This window comes from Atractosteus spatula, chromosome 16 (assembly GCF_055471065.1).
Source record: "Atractosteus spatula isolate fAtrSpa1 chromosome 16, fAtrSpa1.hap1, whole genome shotgun sequence".
Classification (NCBI taxonomy): domain Eukaryota; kingdom Metazoa; phylum Chordata; class Actinopteri; order Semionotiformes; family Lepisosteidae; genus Atractosteus; species Atractosteus spatula.
Window position 1 is genome coordinate 14,463,483 of NC_142721.1, and position 26,270 is coordinate 14,489,752.

The following is a 26,270-nucleotide window of genomic DNA, read 5'->3' on the forward strand; positions in this document are numbered from 1 at the left end:
GGAAAAACATTTTGAAAAGAAGTGGATGGATTGATTGTAGCAGTAATATGCGCTTCACAGGCCTTAACATTTTTGAATTGTGTACAGTGCCACCTGGTGGTGAAACGTTGTATGCGCAGAAGCAGATCTGAGAGACATTATGGAATGTTTTTCAGTTCTGCATCACACTACACACCCGTTCTGCATCCAAAAAGCACCAGTGATATCGACCTCACCCCACGAGCCTTTCGCACATTGAAATTAAATAGAATACATGAATTCTGTAGGAGGAAATGCAGGGATTCTCCTCATCTGAAAGAAGAACTTACTGTAAGTGAGAAAGACATGAACGATGGAAGAGAAAGGGTCTCTTTCCTTTGCCTTGCCTACATACCTGCCTCTCCAGGGTGGGTCATCGCAGCGCAAAGATGCCAGGCGCCTTCACTTTGAGAAGCATGTCTCTGGCACTCCAGATATGTGCGCTACAATGCGCTTTGCTCCCATGAAATCTATGTTTGGGATGCTATTCAAGCTTAAAATATTCCTGAGTGCTGACCTACCAACTCGCCCAAGTGCGTCACAGATGCTCAAGATGACCCGCACATTGATCGCTTTCGGCAGGGGGGGGGTGTGGCTGAAAATATCTGCCAGGACATTGAAAAAAAAAGTGCAGGGCAGAACTACCTGATGCAAAGCCTTCGAGGAATTCTGGATAGCTGCAGTTTTGGTGTGTGTCGCTCACTTCTTTATTTTAGACTTCATTAAAGACGAGTCAGGCTGGGTCACAGACAAAGAACAGCAGAAACCTGATTCTAAGAACACAGGAAGAGAAATAACCAGAGGATATATTCTCTTATTGTTTAATAGATCCTCCTCCAGTAATTATACACAGCAAGAGCTTTTCGTAATCAATAACTCTGCCCACCGGCTCTGGAGCAATTTGTTCTTATGTTGTGACTTTTAAAACCAGCGTCTGTATGCTCAAGAATTAAAACTATTTTCTTGGGGAGCCCTGTTTCAGCTCTTGAAAGTGAAATATGCTGTGCAGTTGTTGAAAATACCCTTTTAGCACATCATCAGTAATTAAAATATACACTAAACTAAACAGGGTTAGAATTCATTTCCAAGAAACCTGCATTGCCATTCCATGGGACATGGGACAGGTTCATAAACCAACAAAGAATTCGTACATTAAATTAATCCTACAACGCGTTCTCTTTCCTATTTGCTTAAGCTTGCGTCCAGAATCTGTAGGCATACTTTTTGCTGGGACAAATATTTGGGTATTCAAATATGCTGTAGTAGCATGAGGATTCACATACTTGCTCGGTGAAATAAACATATGCCATTATTTAAAAACTAATCACACAAACACATAAATGATCTCGCCTACTCCAGCTCAACACGAGCTGGGTAAACTAACAGCAGCCCGGCTGTCTTCGTTTACTGCAGATCTGTGAGTGGAACAGTTTATTTTGAGTTTAGAATGAAGGGGTTTTATTTTATTTTTCTTTCCCCAGCTCATCTGACACATGTATCTGACTTCCATGGTGAACAAATATCCAAACGGGCCCCAGAGTAGTTTTTGTTTTGGTCCTGCAAACAGCCTCATTGTGATCTGAAAGATATATCTGTTTATTGACACATTTACTTAAATAACAGCACCAAAAAACATCTTTCGAAGAACACTACCAGCTTACCCTGAGTCTGTGTATGGTCTTTATCTCGATCTCAATGATCCATGAGTCGTACATTAGTGAACACTGCAGACGAAATTCATGAAAATACTTAAATGTTTAGGGAAGGCTCATTACACTTATCAGCTCAATGACAATAGGAGACATCTCATCACTTTTAATTAGAGCCTTTTTTCCTGGTCTTTTTCATGAGCAATTCCCAATTGCACCCTCAGTTGGTTCCTGTGCTGTGAGTAGGCTACAGCATTTGAATTGTTATTGACAGAGAAAAGATTTACTACAAAGCTTTTCTTTGGTGCGACAGTGCTCCATTATGTACTATATTAATATGCCATCTCAGAATTGATGAAACCATAAAAACATTAATGAAAATGGTTATATTAAAGGGCACTGAATCAATCCGAATAACAGAACTCTACTTTCAGTAAAACTTAGGACTGAAAGAGTTTTTTAAAAGGTTGCAAAGAGGTTTTTTAGAACATGGGAACTTAAAACTTCGGTTACTAACGAGAGGAGGCCATTCAGCCTAATTAGTCCATTAAGCTGTTAGTAGCTAATTGATCCAAGTATCTCATCCAGCAGTGTCTTGACAGAAGCCAGGGTATCATCTTCAACAGTATGCCTGGATAGCCTGCTCCACACTTGCACAACCTGTTGTGTATAGAGATGCCTATTGTTCCCAGTTTTAAATGCATTTCCCACATAGTTTCAACGTGTCTTCTCCGATTCCTGTTTCACTATGCAGTATTTTCTATAAGAAGTCCCCTGGGCTAAGTTCCTCAATGCCTCAGAGGAACGAAATATGTGGGATCAGACTGTTGTGTTAGTTGAATCTGCTGAAAACTTGACAAGGATCCTACTGCATCGAATTTGGCCTTCCTGCCCTCAGGGTTCTTACTGCTGAGCTGCAGCTGAAACACAAACCGACGAAATTAAAAAACGCTGCTAAACTTTGCCCTCGTCAGCTGAAAGTGGAGACCACAACAAATAACATATTAACGCTGGGATTGAAGCCACGAATGTTACCCCTTCCCAATATAACACCATACTGGGAAAACTAAAGAAAATAAAACACTGTGACCTTGATGACCTCCCTATCCTGTCCACCCTGCGGCAAAACTATTTAGCAGGTCATTCTATGCTAATACAAAAATGTATGCAGTCACATTAGGGGGAGTTCACTAATTAGTTCCATACCAACAACTCAGTCTAATCTGCTTTTCTTATGGCTGGAAGGTCTGTCAGAAAACCAATCATGCACAGAGAGAGTATCTGGATCTGCACTGTAATTTGCTCCTTAAAATATAGGACATCTACGTTAATGCAGTATATTGAAAGTTATAACAGCCAGGCTATTTACATCTCTCCGATTAGCATATCATACCTGCATGTGCTGGGGTGGGCCAATTCAGAGCAGTGCATCTCCCCCCCAGTGTCATTTGGTTTTGCAAATGCAATCTAACCACTCTCATTAGAAGGTGTATCGGCTCAAAACAGAAAGGACAGGCCTGCTATTGAGAGCCGAAATGGGCTAATTTGAGCACTCTTGGGTCGCACTCAGAAGGTCAAAATGTTTACCCGGTGCGTGGGGCAAATTGGCCTCAAATTGAATAAAATTGAGCCTGGAGGACAAGGCCGGAGGAGGAAAAAATAACACAAAAATAACCTTGTGTCGAAATCTGTCAGGTCTTCAATCAGAAAGGGTTGCTTAAGATTCCTTAAGCATTCTTTAAATGGTAAGCCAGAGGTGCTTTGTAATTATGACATACTGTGTTACAAAACAGTTCTGGAAGGATGCCTCTAGGAACTGGAGACCTTCAAGTATAGCGAGAGCAGGCTGTCACTGGGTCACCTTCCCCGCACACTGCGAAATCACCTCCACCCTCTCTCCATCCTCGGGGGCTCAGGGGGTGGCCTTCCAAGCATATATCTTAACCGGGTTCCTCAAGATTCTCCACACTGCTAATGAGCTGGAATTGATAGCAATATGACTCATTTCTGGTTCCACCAGCAGTAAAAACGCCTTGAAGAGGCGCAGGAGTCACCCTTATTTGCTGCACACGTTGGTCCTGCTTTTCTTCTTCATTGGTACAATTTGTGAGTAGACCCTTAGACTGGAAATGGACCAAACAGCTAAGCAACTATATAACAGCTAAGTCTGTTATATTTGGTAAATTTTCAGTTTTAAAACGTCAGATCTTTGAGGCAAAAGGCTGGGGAGTCACTGAGCCCAGCTTTGCTGTCCCACTCTCTGTAGCCTAAGCTTTCGTGACACTTTCGTTTTCACTTGTTCAACCTGTAATAACAACATTGACTGAACAACATTAAAAGCCTTATACTCCAAGACAGCCCTAGTTAATTCCTCAGAAGTATAAGAGCTAAATAAATCAGCTCGCCCTTTCCCACCTACACACTCCTGCAGGAATTATTCATTTAAACTCTCACCAAAACTTTCACAAAAAAAGTTCCAAAAATCACCCTATGAGTTCAGGGTGTTGGAATAAAAAAAGAGACCCTCCAGTAAAGTCAATGTTTTCTCATGTCTACTGATAGGCGGACAACCAATACTATTACTGGCAGCCTCAGACTCTCCATAGAGCACTCAAGGTCTCATACCTGTGACCTTTTGGGACATGATGAAATGCATTATTGCCATTTAGTCATAAATATAATGATATCACTGTAGTACAGAGCTCCAGGCTAAACAATCCCACAAGAGCCTTGCAGGTGCTCAGAAGGAGCTGTTCTGAGCAGCTTTCTCCAGATCACCACAGTACCGCAAGAAGTTTTGGACTAATATCCTTATTAATCTTTCGCTTCCAGGCTGTACTTTCTTGTAAAGCACAGGAGCATTAAAAAAGAAGAAGAAAGCACGCCAACCCTTACTTGTGTAGGCACTGCGTAGGCTCCTCTGCCTTTTTATACTGCCATCCAATAATACTGGCTAATTGCTAAGGTTTCTCCAGCACTTCCCCTCTCTTGCTTTGAGTGGGTGTCAAAGGGTTTACTGGTAGGGTATAGCGCTGCTGACGGAAATGTGTCTGCTGTATTCTGTGTGTGTGCGTGAGCGATTCCCAGGACGGAGGCTTCCCCAGAATCAACGTCAAAGGATTCCTTGCCCACGCAGCAGAATTAGGAACCCTAACATCTCATTTTCTGCCTCTCTCCTGCGCTACCTCTCTCTCGCTCGGCTTATTAAAGAGAGCAAAACTGAAGCCCGAAGTGCCTGCCTCTGCTCCTTAACTCTTCCTCGTTTCTGAACTAATGGGGGATTGCCTGCGTGCAGGATCTTCCTCGTGTGGGCAGTCTTGACAGGTGAGATATGGGTAGCCCCACGGCGATGGGTGTTAGCGGTTCTCTCCATGTAAATGCTGATGGATTGCTTGGAGTGGGGCTCAGTTGTGGAATTTTTAATGTGATAATGGTTTTCTTGTGGTGTGGTGAGAACCCATTATTGAATACAAGCCAAGAAAGATACCTTCTCCATCAACATACCTCCTAGGATTTAAAAAAAAATGAAGGCAGCTAAGCACAATTTGTTTATGTCCACCTACCCCTTCTTTTGCCTCGAATTATCGGGTAGAGAAAGTCAATGCATTTAAATCTTCCGTGACTACGTCTCAGTTCCGGATGACTGCTGTAGCCTTTATGTGAGCATTAAAGACTGATAACTGTTCTAGTATACTCAATTCTGCTCATCCCTGGTGTAGAACCACAGGGGACCAAAGCAGAGAGCTGCAAGCTTGCCAGGCAATCTGGGCCTTTTGGCATTGTGATAACAAGCCTTTTTGAAGATCTGCCAGTCGGGGTGTGATCTTTAGCTGAAGATGGCTCACTCTCCCATATCACAACCTTACTCCTCTCAGAATTATTTTGTTTGACCCCGTAGTGATGTACCTGTGCAACTTTTCTACAGGAAACTCATCCCAAGCTTTGGATTTCCACATCCAGCAGCTGTTGTACCAGGAAATTGCTGAACAAGCCTGTGTAGCTCACATCTGCCCCTCCACTGCCCCACTGCAACTACATTTGTCCTGTAGCAGTGACGGCCAACATCCCAGTTGGTTCAGAACAGCAGGTGATACAGTGGAATGAAGACGCAAGTTTATGCATCCCTGAGACTCAGACAGGTCATCGTACTTACGGATGCTGACTTGATAGCTGCTGAGCTAGCTGGTACGCCACTGGGTCCCTGTCCAGAGCATAAATGGTGATTCCTGGTACTTCCTGCAGGATTGCCCTGGAATGGCCCCCAGCTCCAAATGTCATATCCAGGAACACCTGGAACACATAACCATGAAGCTTTTTCCAAGGCAATTCCAGGAATCATCTCTCATCAGATCCACACTGATCCACAACATTGTTGATGGATGGATTATTGGATGGATGCATAGACAGAAGCATGGTGCAGAACCACACAGGACCAAAGCAGAGACAGATGAATTATTGGGACACTGACAGGGACATTGACAGACAATGGCTCATTGATGACTTGAACGATGTCTCCAAGAAATGACCAAAAAACAGACCATGTTGATGCCTCAGACAAAAGCATGGTTTTAGTGACATTGTGGCCGCAGATGAAGGTTAACTCATCAATTGAAAGATCTCAGCGACATCTGTCTGCTGCCAAAAATCTACAGGATCTTTCCCGGAAATCTACAGGTGAACTACGAAAAGCAGGCTAAATACATGAAAGTTGAAATATGAGGGACTTTGGTGCATGCAGTCACCTTGCAGGGCAGATTTCTACATTGACAAATCACTTCCTCAAGTCGTAAAAGAGCGTGTCTATACTTTGAAAGTAAATCTTCCCTTTACTTGCACGAAAGCCTGACTAAAATGTCACCCAAGACCCTCTGGTTGTCATCTGTCACATCAGCTCAGACATCCTTCTGGGCCGTATCGCAGGAGCCGTCAGAAACTGCCTGCCGCTCGCTCTGTCCCGCTGACAGCTCGGCTCTCCTCTCCTCTCCCCTCGCGCGTCTCAGTTTCCATCGGGGAAACCAGCTTTACATCTGCTCTATTTTTGTTTGATCTAGGGGGCAGAGCCGCGCAGAGCAGAGCAGAGCAGAGCACCGCACCACACCACACCACACCACACGGCCGGACTGCAACCACGCGACTTCATCAGCAGTGTGGCCCCAGACACTTATAAAAATAATTAATAATTGCTTACACTTATATAGCGCTTTTCTGGACACTCCACTCAAAGCGCTTTACAGGTCATGGGGATCCCCTCCACCCCCACCAATGTGCAGCCCCACCTGGTTGATGAGATGGCAGCCATAGTGCGCCAGAACGCTCACCACACACCAGCTCTCAGTGTGGAGGAGAGCAGAGTGATGAAGCCAATTTATAGATGGGGATTATTAGGAGGCCATGATTGGTAAGGACCAATGAGAAATTTGGCCAGGACGCCGGGGTTATACCCCTACTCTTTTCGAGAAACGCCCTGGGATTTTTAATGACCACAGAGAGTCAGGACCGCGGTTTTACGTCTCATCTATGGACGGCACCTTTTTACAGTATAGTGTCCCCGTCACTAGACTGGGACATTAGGACCCACACAGACCGCAGGGTGAGCGTCCCCTGCTGGCCCCACCAACACCTCTTCCAGCAGCAACCTTAGTTTTTCCCAGGAGTCTCCCATCCAGGTACTGGCCAGGCTCACACCTGCTGAGCTCCAGTGGGGCTGCCAGCTGGGAGTTGCTGAGTGACAAGATAAGCAAAAAAAGCTCTGCTTCACACACCCCGTTCCTGATCCACTGGCGATACCGCGCCGCTGCTTTGACAACGCAGAAGCACGTCTTTGTTCAGCTGCTTCTCGGTAGATGCGTCAACTCAGTTGAGGCTTTATGGTCCTAGAGCTGGAGACCCAACACCTCCCATGGGGACTTCACTTCTACCTCTATCGTCTGTCCTTACGCTGAAAATCCGACCAGGCGTGATTCCCGAAGCATCCTTCTCCAGCGTATCCCCTTCTGATCAGTGTCTTTAAACTCGTTGAACATAATTTAATCACAAGAACCTCTTCAGAAAATAAGAACATTGCAAATTGTTATCATTTATGGCTGCATTTTAAAAAGAGTAGAAAGGTCCGTTTTTATGTATGGTCCCTTCCCCCTGTTTTGTACATAAGTAAATTTCATTCCATTTACACAAGCAAATTTTGGGTGAGGCTCTGCTGTTTGTGTTACATGTTGGGATGCAATTTGTGGGGGTTTTATTGCATTAAAAGCCTTCAAGCAGAAATGGTGCAGTTTTGCAAATTAAACAGAACCACTGGAATTAAGGACAAGCCAAAGTTTTGAATGGCTACCATGGATGTTGCACACTGACAAAAATAACCTTTCCTAACATGCATCAAAGAGCTCCATGCTTCCTAAGAAAGTGTATTGCTGAAAGATGATTAAAAAGAACTGCTTTAATGTGATGTTGCTGAAAGGTTCCCTCCCACCCACATAATAATGGAACAATTCTGGAGAAGATACTTTGTAATTGTTTTTGTGTTCTGCATGTGCACGTTTGCAATTTCTTTCAAGGGAGCAGGAGGTGCGGCCATGCAACATATGATTATTTGTGCTTGGCGGTGATAAATCCTGCTTTAGAATTCTTCCAGGTTCCCAATGTGCACAGTGCCAAGCGGCTCTCTGCTGTCTAAACTATGTACTTTGCTTAAGGGTTGGATCCAGCTTGCCTTATTAAGAAAGCAAGCTGAGCCCAGGCTCTAATAATGGATCTTGGTCAAAAGCAGATGTCAGGAACAGAAAGGAAAAAAAAAAACGAAAATTAGTTGGTAACACCCCCTAAATTCACTTAATTGCCCCGCATGCAGATTTTTCCGTTGAGGTCCCTTTTCACAAGCGCAAAGGAGAACGCAGCAATTTAGCTCACAAGTTTTTATTTCCCCCTAGAAACAAAAGACTTCCCTGGGATCAGGTCACGGTGCACGCAGCCAGCGCTGTCACAATGGAACCAAGAGCACTTGAGGCTCCTAAGCCAGTGCACACATGCCCTTGGTGTTCTGAAGGTTCAGCTATTAGAAAAGTCACAGTACAAAGGTTTGATAAAGTCAGTGCAGCTGTATAAAGGGTTTTATACAGTCCGTTTGCTATGTGTAAAGCTAGTGTGGAAACTCAAAATCGAAGCACAGCGTGGAAGTGGAAATGGAGGGCCCTGATCCCAGATTATTGACATGGGCAAATGGGAAACACAGGAAAAAATGTCCAGGAACTCCATGCCCTCCTGTCGCGAGGCAGCGCTTTCATGTCGTTTCATCCTGCGACAGGACTCCCGAAACCTTCATTCCTTTTCCGTCACCTCGGGGGAGTGACAAGCACGCATCAAACGCGTGAGTCACAGCGCCTTTGATCCGCAGCACTTCTACCAAAAGTTTACAAGCAACTTTCTCCTACGGCAGACTCACGTAACAAGCCCAGCCTCAGATCACCCTGTCACAGGGGAAATGGATTCATGAGAGATGTAAACAACCTGAGTGGTGTTTCATTTTACACTCCTGTCATTTAATACACATATGTTCTTGAAATGTATTTAAATTGTTGCTTGTGTTATTTTCCAGTTCTCTGAGCAGGTCTGTCTAGTTTATTTTTCTTCTAATCCACTCCATGTACTTCTGTCTTTGATGGAGATGTAGGCCTATACAGTGTTTTTTTTTTAAACCTCAGCTTCTCAATCAATACCCAATCTCCTGGATTGCTTTCCTAAATTTTACTCTGAAACAGCCAGCTTGACAAATCTTCAAGGGAAGTCAAGAATATTAAATTAGGCGAGGGATGTCACACTCTGAAGAATGAAAACAGCGAGGAAGCTGCTGGGTTTCTTAAATAAATAAAAACCGGAATCCAGGCGTAGAGCAGAAAACCAGTGGGAAAATTATAAAACTCTTCTGAAGAACACGTTTTCCGCAAAGTCGCCCTCCATCCCCGAGAATCCATTTACTGGCAATCAGCACTGTGAACAACTGTGCAGACCAGCATCACGATGGCTCTCGTAACCTCTGAGCTGCGGGGTTTGTTCAGTGGAATAAGAGTTTCAGTGGTGTCTGGAACTCACTTTTCCCAGACAACACTGACTTCCCTACGACTTTATCGATGTCTGCATCTGACAGGCACTATTGTCCTAAAGGTTCAAGCACCTCTTCATAAGACACTTTTTCCAAGCCATGTATTAAACAGCCTTTCCTTTAAGAGGACTGTGCAGCATGTTAACAGTATCAGTTGTCTGATCTCCGTTTTGGAGTGTACTACGGTTTTAAGACTGCCCTGCAGGTTCCCCAGGAGCAAAGATAAAATTTGTAGCCCCCAGCCTTGTGTAGAAAAGGGCAAAATCCACCCTCTCACACAGGGATCTGCCCTGGTGCCACATACAGAGGACCTTGAAATGAAGTTTCTGTTTCAATGTTTTATAATTAAGAGTGACATTACTTGTCGCAATTGCCTACTTCAAATTAATGGGATATTTACATTGCCATTTGTTAAAAGGCACACACAAGTCAGTGTTGCCCAGGAATGCTATGTCTAGGCTGGGTGCAGATAAGAGCCCTTTAGCAGAAAGAATGTCTAAAAAGACAACTGCATCCCAGTAAGACTCTGCTGTGAAAGATGACCTAGGGATACAGGAGCTGTAGCAAAGGATGGCGTTGTAAAAGCTAGTGCCCGTATCTCCCAGTGACACAAGAGAGGGGCATTAGCAGAGGGAGCTGTGGTTCAAAGGCTCCACAGTGTAGGTTTTAAGAGCCCATGGGGGAGCACTTACAAAGAAAATGTGGATAATTGTGTATCACGTGACAGCATAGTGTGAGGTACACCTCGTCTGCTGGTTAATATTAACCCGGTTCCTGTTGGAGCTTTTCTGTCATGTTAAGAAATATCATTTATTTTGCTGTTTGCCCAATGGCAGTCATCATGTATGTCCGAAAAGGTAAAAGTCCAGACCAGGACCTAAGCGACTCACAGAGTCAGAGCTCATTATGGTCTCTGTAGCACAAAGCAGCCTAGAAAGTCCATGATTCTCTCCCCCTGGATGGGACACTGGTTCATCTGGGAGGACTGGAGCACCTGGGGTAGAGAACCTCACTCAAGACACAGCAGCAGTGTTTGCAGCAGGGACTCGAACCCACAACCTGCTAGCCATGAGCCATGAGCTCAAAGGCTCACCCTACAAAACCCTCATTAATGTATGCAAAACGAATCCAAAGTGTTGCTGATTGCAGTAAAGTGCACCAGTTGACCACAGATGCAATTTGGCAAAACCCTTGCACAAACGCATTAAACACTCATTTTCGTTTTGTGTTTGTATGCATGGTAACAGTTTCCTTTAGCGAAACCACACCATTCCCAGGCACTTGACAAACCAGAAGTTGACTAATCAGAATGAGGACCTCCATAATGGAATGCAAATGTGTAATTTTCCTACAGCAACTGTATCAACTTGTACACTTTGATCAAAACAAACGCAACAAGGGAAACATTCAAGAGCGGAGATCTGGCAACATACGATTGAGGTCTTTCTATAGCATAGAAAATTTAAAACCTTTGTCAGGCATGTTCAAAGCCAAAAAAAAAAATCCAAATTCTTTACTTGTAAAGCTAAGAAAATGCACTCAGTCATGCTTTTTAAGCCAAAAACTGCAACAGCCTTTTGAGCTTGCTGTTAGAACTCAGCTAACTGTGAATCACTTGTTCTTTTCAAGATTATTAAGGCAACATCTTGTCTGTGTAAATAGTTTCCTGCAAGGGATCAGACGACTTTAGGCAGAATGATGTGGCTATTGTTCTTGCTGTAAAGATGAATTCTGTCTCAGATACCTGAGGTGGAGTACAATGTTCTTCTCCACTGTATGAAGAGGCAAGCTGACGTTTCTGGCTTGTTTAGTGGCTGTCTTACTTGACCAAATTTTCTTCTTAGGCCCACTACCATATTTAACCCACAAATTGACATACTGCAGACAATGGCACAATACTGTCATTTGCAAATGTCTTTCAGGGGTGTATTAGAAAAATGTTTTCATCAATTGTTATGGATATGCAATAAACAATGAATGAACACGTAATTTAATTTTAGATTTGATGTTATCTTACCCTGCGAATATATATTGATTATTACTATCACAAACAGCTTACGGACCAACTTTGATTTCAATTTTCATTTTCTGTTCATGCAGAGCTGTAGAGAAGGCTACACACCTCTGACTGTGACCACGCAGGGACCTTAAAGAACGTATTTGCACAGCAAGCAACATGGTCTCTAGGAGTCTGTACACAGCAGAGTGACTAATCATTCTCCCAATTATTTCAAATCTGCAGGAATGAGAAAAGTTCATTAAAATAATAAAATGCATGGTTAATAATGGTTACAGCAACAGCGGTTCTGCCAGAACTATTTTTTTTAACATGACTGTTGCAGGTTAACTGTCACATAAATATTTGATTTCCACCTAATGAGCTTGTTGTAATTCATTCTGGGAGACCCGAGTGAGAGAGGAGGGATTGGGGAGAAAATCTCTCACTAAGAAGGTTTGTGTCACCAATTAATGCGTGCCAAGACATGACCAGGTACAACTCCTGGTCCTGTCAGTCAAAAACATCTTTGATACCAATTTACTGACCGGAGTTTTAATCGGTACAACATGGACACCAGTGACACCGAAGCTAAAAGCTAATGTGAAACGCAAAATAAAGAGCAGCCAGGTTTCAGGTGAGGTGCATTCATAAAACATTATCCCCAAACAATGCATCCAACATAATCGACTTCATTGCAAAAGGGAGCTTCAACTCCATCTGTTGGTAAAAGATTCACCAATGAATATGCATGTTTTGAGTAAATGTACCACTTCTGCCACTTCCCACATTAATGATAAGATGTATTTAATCAAAACATTCCTTCTTCCTGCCTATTGTTATGGCCTCGGTGTTCCCTGTTTTCAGCAGCTGCTGTATTAGTTACAGCAGGGCGTCCATTACACGTTTACCCTGTCGCCATGGCGCCCAGGGATGACTGCTGAAGGCCCAGGGCTGGATTTTGGTGTTCGTAGGCCCTGAGCACTTTCACTCCGAAATGTGTAAAAAGAGGGGCAAAGGCCAACTGAATGATGTCGATGGACATGATGCACTTTAAACTATTCTAATGCTGAACCACGTGATTGACCGAGCGAGTCGAGCGACCATCACTTCGATACTTCTAGTTTCTAGAATAGGCGCCAAAGAGCGTAGGATTATTGATCTGGAGCACCGAGAGTCAACCGCAAGCATGTTGTTTCACCTCGTTTTTCGTCAGTCACTAGTGTTTCCCTCCTTCGTAGGCCCTAACAATTTCATAGGCCCTAGGCCCTGTGCCTACTGTGCCTACTGGGAAATCTGGCACTGCTTCTGCTGCTGCATTTCTTTTCCAAATAAATTGTTAAACTACAAACACGTGTCATCTTTTCTGTACATAACACCCGGGAAGTTGTCACTTGAGTTTTCTTCTATCGACATGGATGCTTTTCACACAGTTGTGAAGCCCTGTGATCACTAAAAGGTGCTGGACATAAGGGGTGAATAAAAACGCTCCATTTTCCTTAGATTTAACACATATGGACTTAAAGGTAGTTTAATTGCACTTAGGTTCTTATGATTACTGTCTGATCTTACCTTCTTCACACACCTGGGTTTATATGTGGCCAGTCCTGCAGGACGGCACAGTTTATTTCCAACACACGGGTGTGCTTTCTGCTCTGAGTAAGCAGCCCTTTGCAGTTCAAAGCTGCACAGCGCCCGAAGCGGTGTCAGTACATTACTGCTAACTTGTCCCCGGTCCAAGGCAGTAAATAATGAGAGTGAATAAGATGTGCATCGCGCAAAAGTATTCGTCTAATTGTTTTCGCAGAAACTGAGAATTTGTTTTACAAATGTTGTCACGCACATTCGAAGTCTGTGGCATTCCTTAAGGCTGAGTAACAGATACCCAGGCTGTCGGAAAGTCTTTGCTTTAACTACAATGTATGTTGAGCTTATTTAATTAGAACTCCTAGTAGTATTATTACGAAGTAATTATATTACAGTAGTGGCCTGTCACTCACATGAAATCATCTTCAACAAATGCACCCAGGTAACGGATCCTTTAGATATGTTTATTTGTGGCATTGTAGTGTTCAAGAAAGGGATCGGGCAAAGGATTTTCCTGTGAGTTCAGCCTTTTTTGTTTTGTGTTTGAGTGACAGCAGACACCCTGGGTGAACAACACAATGCCGCTCGAGAAGACCCAAGCCATTGAGCCTGCTTCTCATTACCTGTCCTGCTAACCCCGTAGTTACACGCCGGAGCAGCAGGGCTATCTGGCGGGTTTCTGAAATAAATTCCCCCCACGCAAAGCCACATTCGAGGACAAGACACGTCTAATGCAAAGCTCACGACTGACACATGACGAATGGCGCCCATCCGCTAAACTTGTTTGCTGAAAAGCCAACGACATCAACTCTGGACGGGGAAATTACCTGGCATTCGACAAAGACTTCACAGCATTAGGAGGAAAAAAATACCATCTGCCTGGTAATTTGTGCCGACAACATTTCATTTAACGCCTCAATCAATAGAAAAGTGAGGGAGGGGGTGGGGGGGAGCGTGTGGGGTAGGTGTAAGGAGGAGGGGGAAGAAATCGATACCGAAAAACAAATACATTTCCCTTTTCCTCGTTTAAAAGTCAACAGCGCCGGATGCGAAGCGATGAGTCACGAGTCTCGCGGCTCCCACCGGCCGCAGTCTTTCTCCCGGAGAAACAACCTCTCCGGCCGCCGCAGCAGGACCAGAGCTGGCCTTTAAGAAAGGTTAAGGAAAAAAGGGAGACGTTGCTGGGCGGTAAAAGGCCACTGGCGAAAAGAGGAGACTTCCGTATCGGCCTCTTCAATCACAGCTCGAGGCCCCTCAAAGAGCCAGCACCAGGGCAGCCTTTCAGGAGAGCCTCTGTTTCTGCCTGTAATTGCTATTTGACATAGTACACACACAGGCACAGGGGTAGCATGCCTAATAGAAATGGATAGAGAAGCCAATATCAGCGTCTGTCCCAGGCTGTCTCACGTTAAGGGAATTTCCTACGCCCACACAGATCTATGAACTCGAGTCCTGGTTGCTATTCTCCCTTTGTGTTCGTGTTCCTCCACAGCAGCAGGGAAAAGAGGAGGGGGGGGGGGTGTTCTCTGAACTACAGCCCCTGCTTCTCACCCACGGACACCTCTGTGACAATTAATGAGAGCAGGAGGGAGAAAAAAAATGTCAGCGGTACAAGAAAGCCATTTGGCTCAGTCAGAGTGCAAGGGAGACTGAAAATAAGACTTCCACTGCTTTAGGAATATTTCAGGGAGGCCACGTTTGTTCTCTAATTACAGGCCGCATCAAAGCACCCCTTTCTTTACCAACACGAACCGAAGCAGAACTTGAAATGTTTGCCGTTCTGCTGGTTATTGGCTTTTCCCTCCTGCCTTTGTCTTGTAAACAGAGACTGCTGTATTGTGTGTAGGTGTAATTCGCATCTAAAACAGCTTTTTTTTTGTTCAGAGGAACTCGTGTTGCTCAATGACGCATTAGCCGTGCTTTCCCCTTTTCATATTTAATGTTGTTATTTCAGACAATGTGGACGTGAAAAACGTTTCGATTGGAGATATCCGTGAAACCCACCCGTTTGAAGTTATACGGTCACACTGCCAAAATGCGCACTTTTTTATGCGCTACCCTGAAAATAATGTGTCTGTGAAAATATTGAAATGTTTCAGGGTTTGATTTCTGCACTCGAGTCATAAATTTGACCAGTCAAAGCCTTTTTATCAGGGTCTCAGGCTGGTGAGGGTTTAACAAGACTCAGGAAACTTGCTGGACTGGTAACCCTCAAGGTCCACATCTTGACACACGAGGTTCAAAACAACCAGCGCTGTACTGTATCTGTCACCCGGGAGACGCCACAGAGGTCAGCAGAACGACCTGAGTCTGGTCAGACCAGAGCTGCAGGAAAAGAATGGCAAGAAGTCGGAGCGTAATGACATCATTGAGGACCGGAAGGCGGGCTGGCCGGGTGGTGAGAAGGAACTTTAGGACCAAGTTTATGAACGGCCCAGAAATAGCAGCCTTCTCGTTTCCTACATAAACATGACAAAAATGTGGGAGAGAGAAGCAGGTGGTCTGTCCTCCCTGTGATCAGGGCTGCTGTTCACTGATTATAGTCCTGTTGGTTTGGCTGACACATTCAGGAATGCCTTCAGGCTGCTCCGGCCACTCCACTCGCCCTCCAGCCTTGCTGCTTTGCTGCTCTTACCAGACAGCTCTGCCACCTGCTAAGACGAGCAAAGTCCTTTCATTCCACCTTCGGCTTGCCGTAGGTCTGCCCTGCTCCACAGAGGAATGTGCGAGCCAAGTACAGACGGGCTAGCTCCTTCACACACTCACAGCACAGGCTAGGCTACTGAGGCTTCTCTTTCTTAATAGCCAAGGCTCCCAGTGATGCAGCTAGGCTGCTTCTGATGAGTGGGAGGACCCACAAAGGGCTTCTCTTTCTGGGCATCTCAGACAAGTCCAGAACTAAAATTAGAACAGAGGAGAAAATTCTAATAGCTGCCTCATACCCAGTGCTGTATGAATGCTTGGTTTCTGCTTCCTCATTGCAATTGCGATTGCAGATGTCCAGATTTGACTTTTCACCCTTGGATTACACAGAATTTATTGCTCCCATCTAGTGTTACACGTGACAGTTCCTGTTGTGATCCAGGAGTAGGAATATTGTACTCACACTCTTCGGCAATAGAGAATACAAAAGCCCTCATCCATGCTGCAGTCTCAGCACAGTGATGCCCCTGCACAACCAACCACAAAACACTGCAGATCAAGTAAAGTGTTCTGCTTCTGGGTACAAAACCCTTTTGTTTGGTGTTTTTGATTTAACCAGATAATTCAGCTAGGACCATTTTTTTGTTTACAATCACAACCTGGAACATACTGATTTATACATTTTGCCAACTCGACAAACAGGCCAAGAACTGATGTGATAATATGTTTCCAGTGACTGTCTGAGGACTCATGAGAAATTAATAGTTATTTCTTGTGTGCGTATTTTCAGTACTAAGCAATGTTCAGTGATCAGATTAGTCTTTTCATGTTCTCCTCAAACAATCATGTTTTAAAAATAAGGAAATGTTGAAATATCAGCATATTTTCATTTAACTTTTGCCAGGTTCCGATTTATACAGAAGAACTTACTGACTGAGGTTCCTTGCTCAGGGTACAGCAGCACAGCCTCACCTGCAATTTGAATCCCATGTCCACCTGGTTTGGAGTTTAGAGCCCTAAGCTGTACTGAGGTTACTGGAGACTCTACTGGAGAGTCTGTAGCAAGATGGTGCCCTTGGCCAGTGACTCACTTTAGGTGCTCCCTAGTTCACCAGATTCACTTGATCAGACACTTCCCTGCAATTTAAATCTTCTCTTGTTATCCTGTTTCAGCCGGACCAGCCACTGAGGATGCCTGCTTGATGCATGACGACTTCCGGACTTCCAGGAGAATGAGGCTGAGGAAAGAGGAGAGAGTGAACCCATGGACCAAAACAAGCATCCTTTTCCAATAATGACCGAAGAAGAGAACTTCCTCCTGATGCTTCAACAGAGAAAACCGACAGAGGTGGGGAATGGAGATGCGCATCGAGCTGGACTGTGAAGTCATAGAGACTTACAGGCCAGAATGTCTACGAAACACAAACCAAAAAAAAAAACAACAGGTGCCAAGCCCCAGCAACCCCACGGGGGTACATTCCCTCCAGCAGGAAGTCTACCGAGGTGACTGCGTTTCTGAATATCCAAACAAACTATGCACTGCACTTACGACAACAACTAGAACCTGGGTGCCTGAAAAAGGCCTCGTTAATGAACTCCCTGGGGAAAACAATATATTTGCTTCTTTTTTTTTGCCACTTGGCCTCAGCTGTATTTTTCCAGGTTATCGTTCCTGTTTACATGTAAAACATCTGTTTTTAGAAATACATTAAAGATTAACGCCTCCTGCAACGTATACACAGCCAATACTAATGGGTTATTTCCCCTTTAAAGCCGAGCCATCTCTGTGCGCCAGAGACAGACTTAGCGTCTCCCTGAAGGATTGGGCTATAATGGGCTTGGCATTTGCAACTACGATTGACACTAAACTCAAAATGAGTCATCCTCATTGATATTTTATACAGAGCCTTGTCGGCGTACATCTTATTTGGTCTACCAGGTCCAGGAAAAAGCCAGATTGGAAAAAGTTGTTTGACCACCTTTCTGAATACCTCTTCTAGGTAGTCTAATGCCACAGTCACTGCAAACAAATCCCTGCCCTTACTCGGGTGAGATCCCAGTTAATGTCTGAAATGCCTACATGAGTTCATCTTCCATTATTTGCTTAAGCTCAGACTTTGTCAGCAACAGTTCCCGATTCATACTACTTCTGTTTGCACAGATACTTTTCTTGCTCAAGTCTACAATGTCTTGCTTTAATAAAAGGTTCCTGCCTGCTGCTTTGAAAGCAGCACTTTAAAACTGGACTCCCTCTGTGGCAAACACCATGTGGTTGGGGTTGAGGAGACTTCTGTCTCAGTCTCTGGTCAGAACAATCCCCATACTGTATCTTTGTCCTATCAAAAACTAGTGAAACTGTGTGACGACATAGTTCAGTCTCACTTGCAATTTACCTAATCATAGCCTGCACTAAAGACACTAAAGAACTGTGGATTGCTTGCTACAGCGTTTTTGATTGGTAGGAGTTACTAATATTTTGGCCAAAGGGCTGATATCTGAAATGTATCTGAACACAGATGAATAAGAGAACTCAGGACACAATAAAGTGCAATGTCAGGACTTGCTTTTGCTTTGTAATTATAAAGACACTTGGAAGCTTTGTGAATTGGAACTACACAAGATATGATTGGAAACAAAATAGAAAAAACCTATGGCACATTTTTACTTGCAATTTTGGAAAAGCTTTGGATTGGAGACAACCAGTTTTGATGTCTTAACAAAACTGGGTCGTCAAAAATGTTGATTCCATAACTACCTGCTCCAGTAGAGGGAACCAGAAAGTGCAAAAGTGCAAATTCTTCCTGTGTATCAGGAAACTGTATAGTTGAAATAGAAAACGTGTGTACATACAGGCGTAAAAGCTTAGTCACTGGCATTACTTGGTCTCTGGTGCACTTCCTACAAGAGTAACCAACCACGCAAGTTAACATAAATTAAAAAAGAAAATCATAAATCATGTCTGGGGACATCATGAAAGCTCTACTCATCTAGTAACAAGGGGTCAATGAAATTGGTCAAGAAAACCCTAAAAGAAAAACACTTTGTTTGGAGTTCAGAACGATGTTTCCTGCAGGAAACCTAATCCAACACATACACTTCAACGTGGGTTTCTTTTCACAGAACGTCTTCTGGAACTTCCTAAAAGACATGAGAACCAGTCGCAGATGCTCTACAAGTGGGACTCGTCCACTTTCTTCCTAGAGAGCGGGACGGGCGCTTCAGACATTGAAGAGAGATAAAAGTTGTTCTGAATCCCTACCCTGGCTTCTGCCTACAGTTCAGTTACACTCGGCGATCTAAAATGTCAGGACGGAGTTTTAAATATCTTCTTACAATAACAGACAGCCCATTAAGGAAAGAGACTGACTGGAACAGGATCGCTTTCCTTGTGCTGGACTGACAGGGTCCTTTTTCCTGTCACCTGGAGTTCATTGTGGGACTCGGTTTACATCTAATTTGTAAACCTGTAATCAAGTGTGCACTCTCTCGCTGCCCGTCTTAACCCATCTGCCTTTACTGAGGAGGGGAGCAGTAAAAAATATAGCCCTTGAGCTCATGATTGCAAATTATGGGTTTGTCTGCAATTCCTCTGGTTGAGCAATAGGAGAGATGGCAGCCACTGTCAGCCACACCCCTGCGCAGGCTGTCATTTACCTGATGCAGGGCCTAGAGGTGTTGGGCACCCAGTCAAAGACAGGGTCCATCCTACTCCCGAGACACTTCGTCCGACAGGCTAGCTGTTTCTCATTCCAACCGTGGAAGAGAGGGGGGGAAGGGACAATTTTCCAGGCTGTTTCCGATTGTAGGGGAAGGGTGGGGGGGCAGAGTTGAAATTGGTGACTCACCCCACCCACCAGCAAATCCAGACGGATCTCCTGTCACAATATATTAGCCTGTTAGCTCTTTGATTCATTGACTGGTCCTTGTTGTATCGTAGCTGTTTGGTTTATTAAAGTTTCATCAAAATACACTTCCAAAATACATCCACTCATTCCCCGCAAATAAGTCCTCCATGCGATCTGTGACTTTCATCTTCAGCCTGTGTAACTAGCTAATCGTTTGAAATTCATGTAAAGGAATGCAGCAACGGTAGCAACATGGGGCAACAAAATATTATAATCACACAAATTGTTACAGAGCTCTGTAGGCCTGCCAAGAACTCTAAGGGTTTTCAGCCATAAATCTGTCAAGAACCTGCATCTGTATTGACTATTGTGATCAACGGCTTTGTTGTTGGTATAGCTGCAGAATGTCATGTACCTTCTTGTTCCGTAGAACTGATTTGCATGGAGGTCCTAACAACACCGGCCTGATTAGCTTTCCTGCAGGAATGCCTTCATATAAAATCATCCGAGAGGAGGCGACACTGATAACAAAATAAGCTTCAGGTTCTTCCCCGGACGCTGACAACTTAAGGAATGAATTCCCTAAGCCCCACCCTTCCTAAATCCTAAAACTGACGTCTTTTAAAAGAAAAATTACGCCTCTGTTACCGGCTCAGCAACACATGTATTCCTGTATGAGCAAAATGCTTAACTCAGGGTGTTACCCTCAGCTTAAGCTCTGCCCCTCCCCCCCCCCAACCATATACACACACACACACTTGGATGAAAATAAGAAGAAGAAAACACTGGGGTAAAACAGCTCTGAGCAGGCCGTAACTTAAGACTCATGAAACTCTCATTGGGTATTCAGGTACAATACGCTGATACATAATTAAAGAAGAAGAGGTTCTTGTGATTTATATTTATGCCTTAAAAGAAAGGTGAGGAGTCTCTCCAGCCCACAGGTCCTCTGAAGTGAGATCAACAGATGGTGGGCTTCCCGTGCCTGTCCCCCACAGAGACCTGCATGGAATGGGGCGGCTTTGTCATCCTCACTTTCATGAATTAATCCAGGAGTAGGTTGATAGTTGGAGGCATTCTGGCGCAGAGAAGTTTCTAAATGCTCAAAACATCTATAACAGAGAATGGGAAATATGGATCACACTCAGGGGCTTTCCAGTGTTTGAGCTTTAGTTTCGGACCCTTTTGGACAGTTTAACACCTGACAACAGAGGGCTATCTGTAGGGCGGGCAGTTTGTGTATGTGTGCTTATTGTGTGTTTCGATCATTTCTAAACACGGTTAACGTTTTTACAAAGATCACTGAAAGTCTGAGAGTTTCTACTGTGCCAGTGCAATTCTTAAGTGGAATAAGAATGAAGTGGGTGTAAGAGAACAGGTTTCTTCATCTTGATCTTCTTGAAATAACATCTAAGCATTTGTCAGAATTGTTTTTTAAAACTGTAGGGGATGCAAGAAGTTGGTGGGGTTTGTTAAAAATGCCTTCAGAGCGCGAACTAGGGTGATTCCAATGCACTCTCATCCACTCAACTACTGTATGAAGCCTTGAATGCATTACTGAGTTTCCTTTTCTACATTAACTGCAAGTAGCGAAACACCTCCGACATTACCATATGAATAGAGCACTGTGTTGGGAAAAAGAACATTCTGAATCGGTTTATCTGAATGCAAGAATAAAAACTCTACAAAACATCCTGCTCCTCACAATTATTACATGTTCTTCAAACGCTTTGGTCAACTAAATACAGTTCCCAGAGCTACAACAGTGGGGTGGATTTTTACCTTAAACAAAAAACAAATGAACTCTAACTAAACTCTACAAATTCTATGTAGAGCTGGTGCTATGCAAAGATGATATTGGGCGGAGTGGTGGCTCTGTGGCTAAGGATCTGCGCCTGTGGCTGGAAGGTTGCCGGTTCAAATCCCAAGGCCGGCAGAGGAATCCTGCCCTGTTGGGCCCCTGAGCAAGGCCCTTAACCCCAACTGCTCTAGGGGCGCTGTACAATGGCTGACCCTGCGCTCTGACCCCAAGTTTCTCTCCCAGAGCAAGCTGGGGTATGTGAAAAGACAAATTCCTAATGCAAGAAATTGTATAGGGTTAATAAAGTGATGTTATTTTGCGGCACAAAACACTTTTGTTTCGAGTCTGTTAATATAAACATTCCAAAACAGTTTTTACAGTTTCACAGTCACAAAGCTCCGGGATTTGCTCATTACACTTCTGTCCGAATTTCGAACTGTTACCCTTTCTCAAAGGCTAAAAAGATTCCCCTCCTCCATGTTCTGACGCCCTGTCCGCACACAAATGAAATACCGTTCACTTCCAATGTAGAAGCTCCCCTAACACCGTTCTTGGCAAGGAAGCAGTTTAAAACATCCAAGTTGGATTCAACCAAGCGATGAACTACAAAAAGGTCAGTTTGGTTCCGGCGTCAATAATCGAAGCATTCCACGAAAGCACAAAACCTTCTTGAAGGTCTTCCTCCTCTCGAAGGGAGTGCGTGTGTGAGCCCACGTGGCCCAGATGTCTTAAGTGGGCGCCCAGCTCTGTGGTTCAGATAAGGCCTTGCCCTCCTGCCACCCTCTTCCCCTTAAACAGGGCACCCTGTTGTCACCGCTTGGCTGCAGCGGGCGCGATGCCGCTCGGTGGGAGGCGGCATCTCCTCGCGGGCATGAAAACCCTCAACCCTCGCCCAGGCGGACAGAGGGAGCGCGGAGGGCGCCCTTCCCCCTCGTGAGGCCACGACACAGCACGGACAAACACGAAAATGGGTGGCGGCCAAGAGGGGGGACATGTACAGGCCAGCGCAACCGCAGGGCGACAGTCTGGACTTTTCCGTGGGCAACCCCTTAATTTGTTCTCCTTTCACTGCCGCAGTGTAATTTTGGATGGGCCCTGCAGAGAATGTTAAGAGAATGCATGCCTCCCAGCTGGCAGTGGAGGTGTTCACGGATGCCAAGTTTTCTCATTGTGTATCCCCGTGGTGACGTGAAGCAGTTGGCAACCAGCTCATCTATTTAACTGGCAAGCAGGAACGGGAATCCTCACGCACGGGCTCTTCTCATGGAGCCTGCGAGGTTTTCTACACATGTAGGAAGTGCTCTGACAGGGGCTGGATATGGTAAAGGGGGGCTTTTTTTCCCCCCCAAAACACTTCAGATTAGCAACCGTGCCATTATGAATACCTTTTGTTTTGAATTCCTATCTACTCTGAGCTGCCCTGAAGTCTGAAAGAAAATGCGTGCCTCCAGAAACACGCCCAGGCCTTTGGAGACTCTGTTTTCTGAAGATCATTTACAAATTGCCTTGGAAGAAGAATTGTATTTTTATCATTATTTCTTTCAGGCACGAGTAATTGTATTTATTGTTTGACTAGAGTGTTCGGTATTTTGGCTCGTCTGCTCTAGTGACATAACATGACTCACGCATCCTGTAGTATTGTAATAATGACACTCATCGCCCCAGAGACGCACATTTCTGACAGCTGAAACTGTATTAGGCACATCCATTGAAGAAGGAAACATCCATCCACCTAGAGAGAGGGAGATTACTATACTCTAGAACAGGAGGTAGACTTATTGAGAAGCCTCTACGAAACACTGGCGTCAGCCAAGCAATAAAAGCTCAGTGGGCCCTTCCCTGTGTTCATTTGTGATGTGAAGTGAATTCTATCCTTGTTAATGTTACTCTAGCAGAGATCCTGAAAGGCGGATGGCCTCACAAGTCATATCTGCCTCATCTAGGAACCAAATATGGCTCCCTAGTGACAAAGCTATGAGCAACACACCTACGTACAAATTTAAAAGAAAAACCCTGAGCAAAATAACCATCACAGGCAGCAAATCTTCATTTTTTTACAGTTTTACATCCAGCTGTGCCCGATTCTGTGTTTCTAAGAAAAAAATGGAACTTCTGATGACATCTCATTGCCTCTCTTGCTATTAGCATGGTAAATTATCCAGAAAACTTCAAGGACAAGTAAAATAATAATAATATATAAATTAAAATGAAAGTCTGGAAAGTAAACAAATAAGGAAGCTTACATTCTGCACGTTTTGTAGGCTCATCCCTATATACTGCCCTTCTGCTCATCACACATTATGTGAAGAGCTACAGTATGTGCTGAAAGTAACCAAAGAGCTGTTTGATGAATTCCCCAACAGGGACAAAATATTTTTGTAAATTCAAGACATGCCTTTATCTGCAAACACGGTTCACAACATAACAGTGAAAATGTCCGACCATTACAGACACAGACAAGCAAAAACAATTGTGATTCTACTTTTTTCTCTTCTCCTTTGGATGAGGCAGCTGTCTTCCATGACACTGCACAGCTAAGTATTATACACATTTAATAATACACAATATACAATTTATGACAAAAAGAAATGCTTGTTGTGCCAGCAAAAAACTGCTACCCAGCAGCATCTTTGAAGCCATCACCCTGGCTTCCTTCAAAAAAAACGTGGGATGAGATCAATTAACTACTAACTAAAAAACACACTACTGTATATGGGCCTCCTCTCGTTTGTAACCTATCTTCTGCTCTTATGAGTCCTATGGGATGGATGTCAGAGAAATGAACAAAATGATGCTCCAGCAGAAGTCAGGCTACACCTGCAGCATTAGTTCATGATTAATTTTAAATGATAGTTTAATTAAGCATATTAAAATCATACTGAAGCGCAAGAACCGTTTAAACTGTTGGCCCGATTCAGATGCGCTGCACGAAAGCTAGTGTGGTTGGCTTATCTGCACGAAACAGTGGCTGAACCCTGTCCTAACAGCATGATGCTCCTGAGATAACGTATACCGCCAAGTGCTCTTTAATGTCACATACCTTGTGACTGCACAGCATCTTTGAGCTTCTCAGGCATCCATTCCTTTCTTTACCTGCGCTTGCATGCTTTTCCAGGAAAAACTAGCACATCTGCACCAAACCCAGCATTTTCTAAGATGGGATTTTCTTCTATAAAGGCTTCTCTCCAAGTCTCATTGCACACTCTCCAATTCATGTAGCACAGAGGTTGGCATGTACCTACTAAAGGGCAAAGCTTCTACTGTTTAATTGTCTGAGAGGCGTCATAACTCATTCTTCACAAGCAATGGACTTTCATACAATTTATCAAAAAATGCATCTCTATATCCCTGAACTTTATCACCCGCTACACTCCACTGCAAAGTCCTATTGTCTTTCCCTCTTTTTCTTTCCTTTTTATATGGGACTGGTGGGTGCCGGGAGTGGAAAAAAAAAATTCAAAATGTAATTGGAAATCTGAATGCTCAATGCTTCCCCTTTTCTCAAAAAGCTGTTGCGAATGAATGAACCTGGACTGTATGTAAAAAAACAACAGCCTTTCCGTAATTCACTGAGACGAATTGCAAAAATGTCGCTTTGAAAGGTATTGGTGGTTGTTACAGACCATGTTTAGCAATTACTACAAGGGGGGTAAAAAAAGACACTTCTGGGCTGCATCTTTTACAACACCCAGTTACACAATAACTGTGCCTTATTATAACTGTCCCCTTTAGCATCACTTTACAATTTCTTGCATTAGGAATGATCTTTTCGCAGACCCCAGCTAGCTCTCCATGAGACACACAGACAGGGAGAGAAGCTGGGGGTCAGAGCGCAGGGTCTGCCATTGTACGGCGCCCCTGGAGCAGCTGGGGTTAAGGGCCTTGCTCAGGGGCCCAACAGAGTAGAATTCCTCTGCTGGCTGCGGGATTTGAACCGGCAACCTTCCAGCCACAGGCGCAGATCCTGAGCCACAGAGCCACCGCTCCGAGGCCACCTGATTTGTTAGTATGTAGAATTAGAGTAAGGTGCACAAGAAAAGAAAAGATATGGCATCTACTGAGTTACTTAACACGCGTCCTTTCCAGCTAACACCCCACAGGCGGGCGGAGCGGTGGCTCTGTGGCTCAGGATCTGCGCCTGTGGCTGGGAGGTTGCCGGTTCAAATCCCAAGGCCGGCAGAGGAATCCTGCCCTGTTGGGCCCCTGAGCAAGGCCCTTAACCCAACTGCTCCAGGGGCGCTGTATAAATGGCTGACCCTGCGCTTTGACCCCCAGCTTCTCTCCCCGTCTGTGTGTCTCCTGGAGAGCAAGCTGGGGTCTGCGAAAAGACACATTCCTAATGCAAGAAATTGTATATGGCCAATAAAGTGATCTTATCTTCCACTGTGTTAGGGTTACTTAGGGTGTGTCCTCTCTAACTATCACCCCAATTTTCTCTTGCTCCTGTGGACTATGAATTCAATAACTGCAGAGCTGGCTGGAGATACTCTCTACTACGGATTGCACTGGAGGAGCATGCTGAGTGGCCCTGCTCCGCAACCTGCCCCTGCGAGTACACACACGCACACACACATACATTAACAATTCATAATTCTGGAACTTCCTTCCAGTCTCCTTCAGGAATGCGTTTTAAATG

The 26,270-nt window shown here is 44.4% G+C and overlaps 1 protein-coding gene across 2 annotated transcripts in view; it reads right to left on the bottom strand.

The window, feature by feature from the left end:
• Positions 1-26,270, bottom strand: part of mettl15 (methyltransferase 15, mitochondrial 12S rRNA N4-cytidine) — a 106,436-nt gene that overhangs the window by 38,710 nt on the left and 41,456 nt on the right. The window contains exons 1-2 of one of the 2 annotated variants that reach the window (XM_088935080.1): positions 7,430-9,772; positions 5,821-5,957 (exon numbers count right to left, since the gene is read on the bottom strand). In XM_088935080.1, coding sequence (XP_088791206.1) covers positions 5,821-5,945 — 125 coding nt within the window. In that variant the 5' untranslated portion in view covers positions 5,946-5,957; positions 7,430-9,772. Of the gene's footprint in view, positions 1-5,820; positions 5,958-7,429; positions 9,773-26,270 lie in introns of those variants that run through there. The other variant, XM_088935079.1, reaches the window with a different exon arrangement.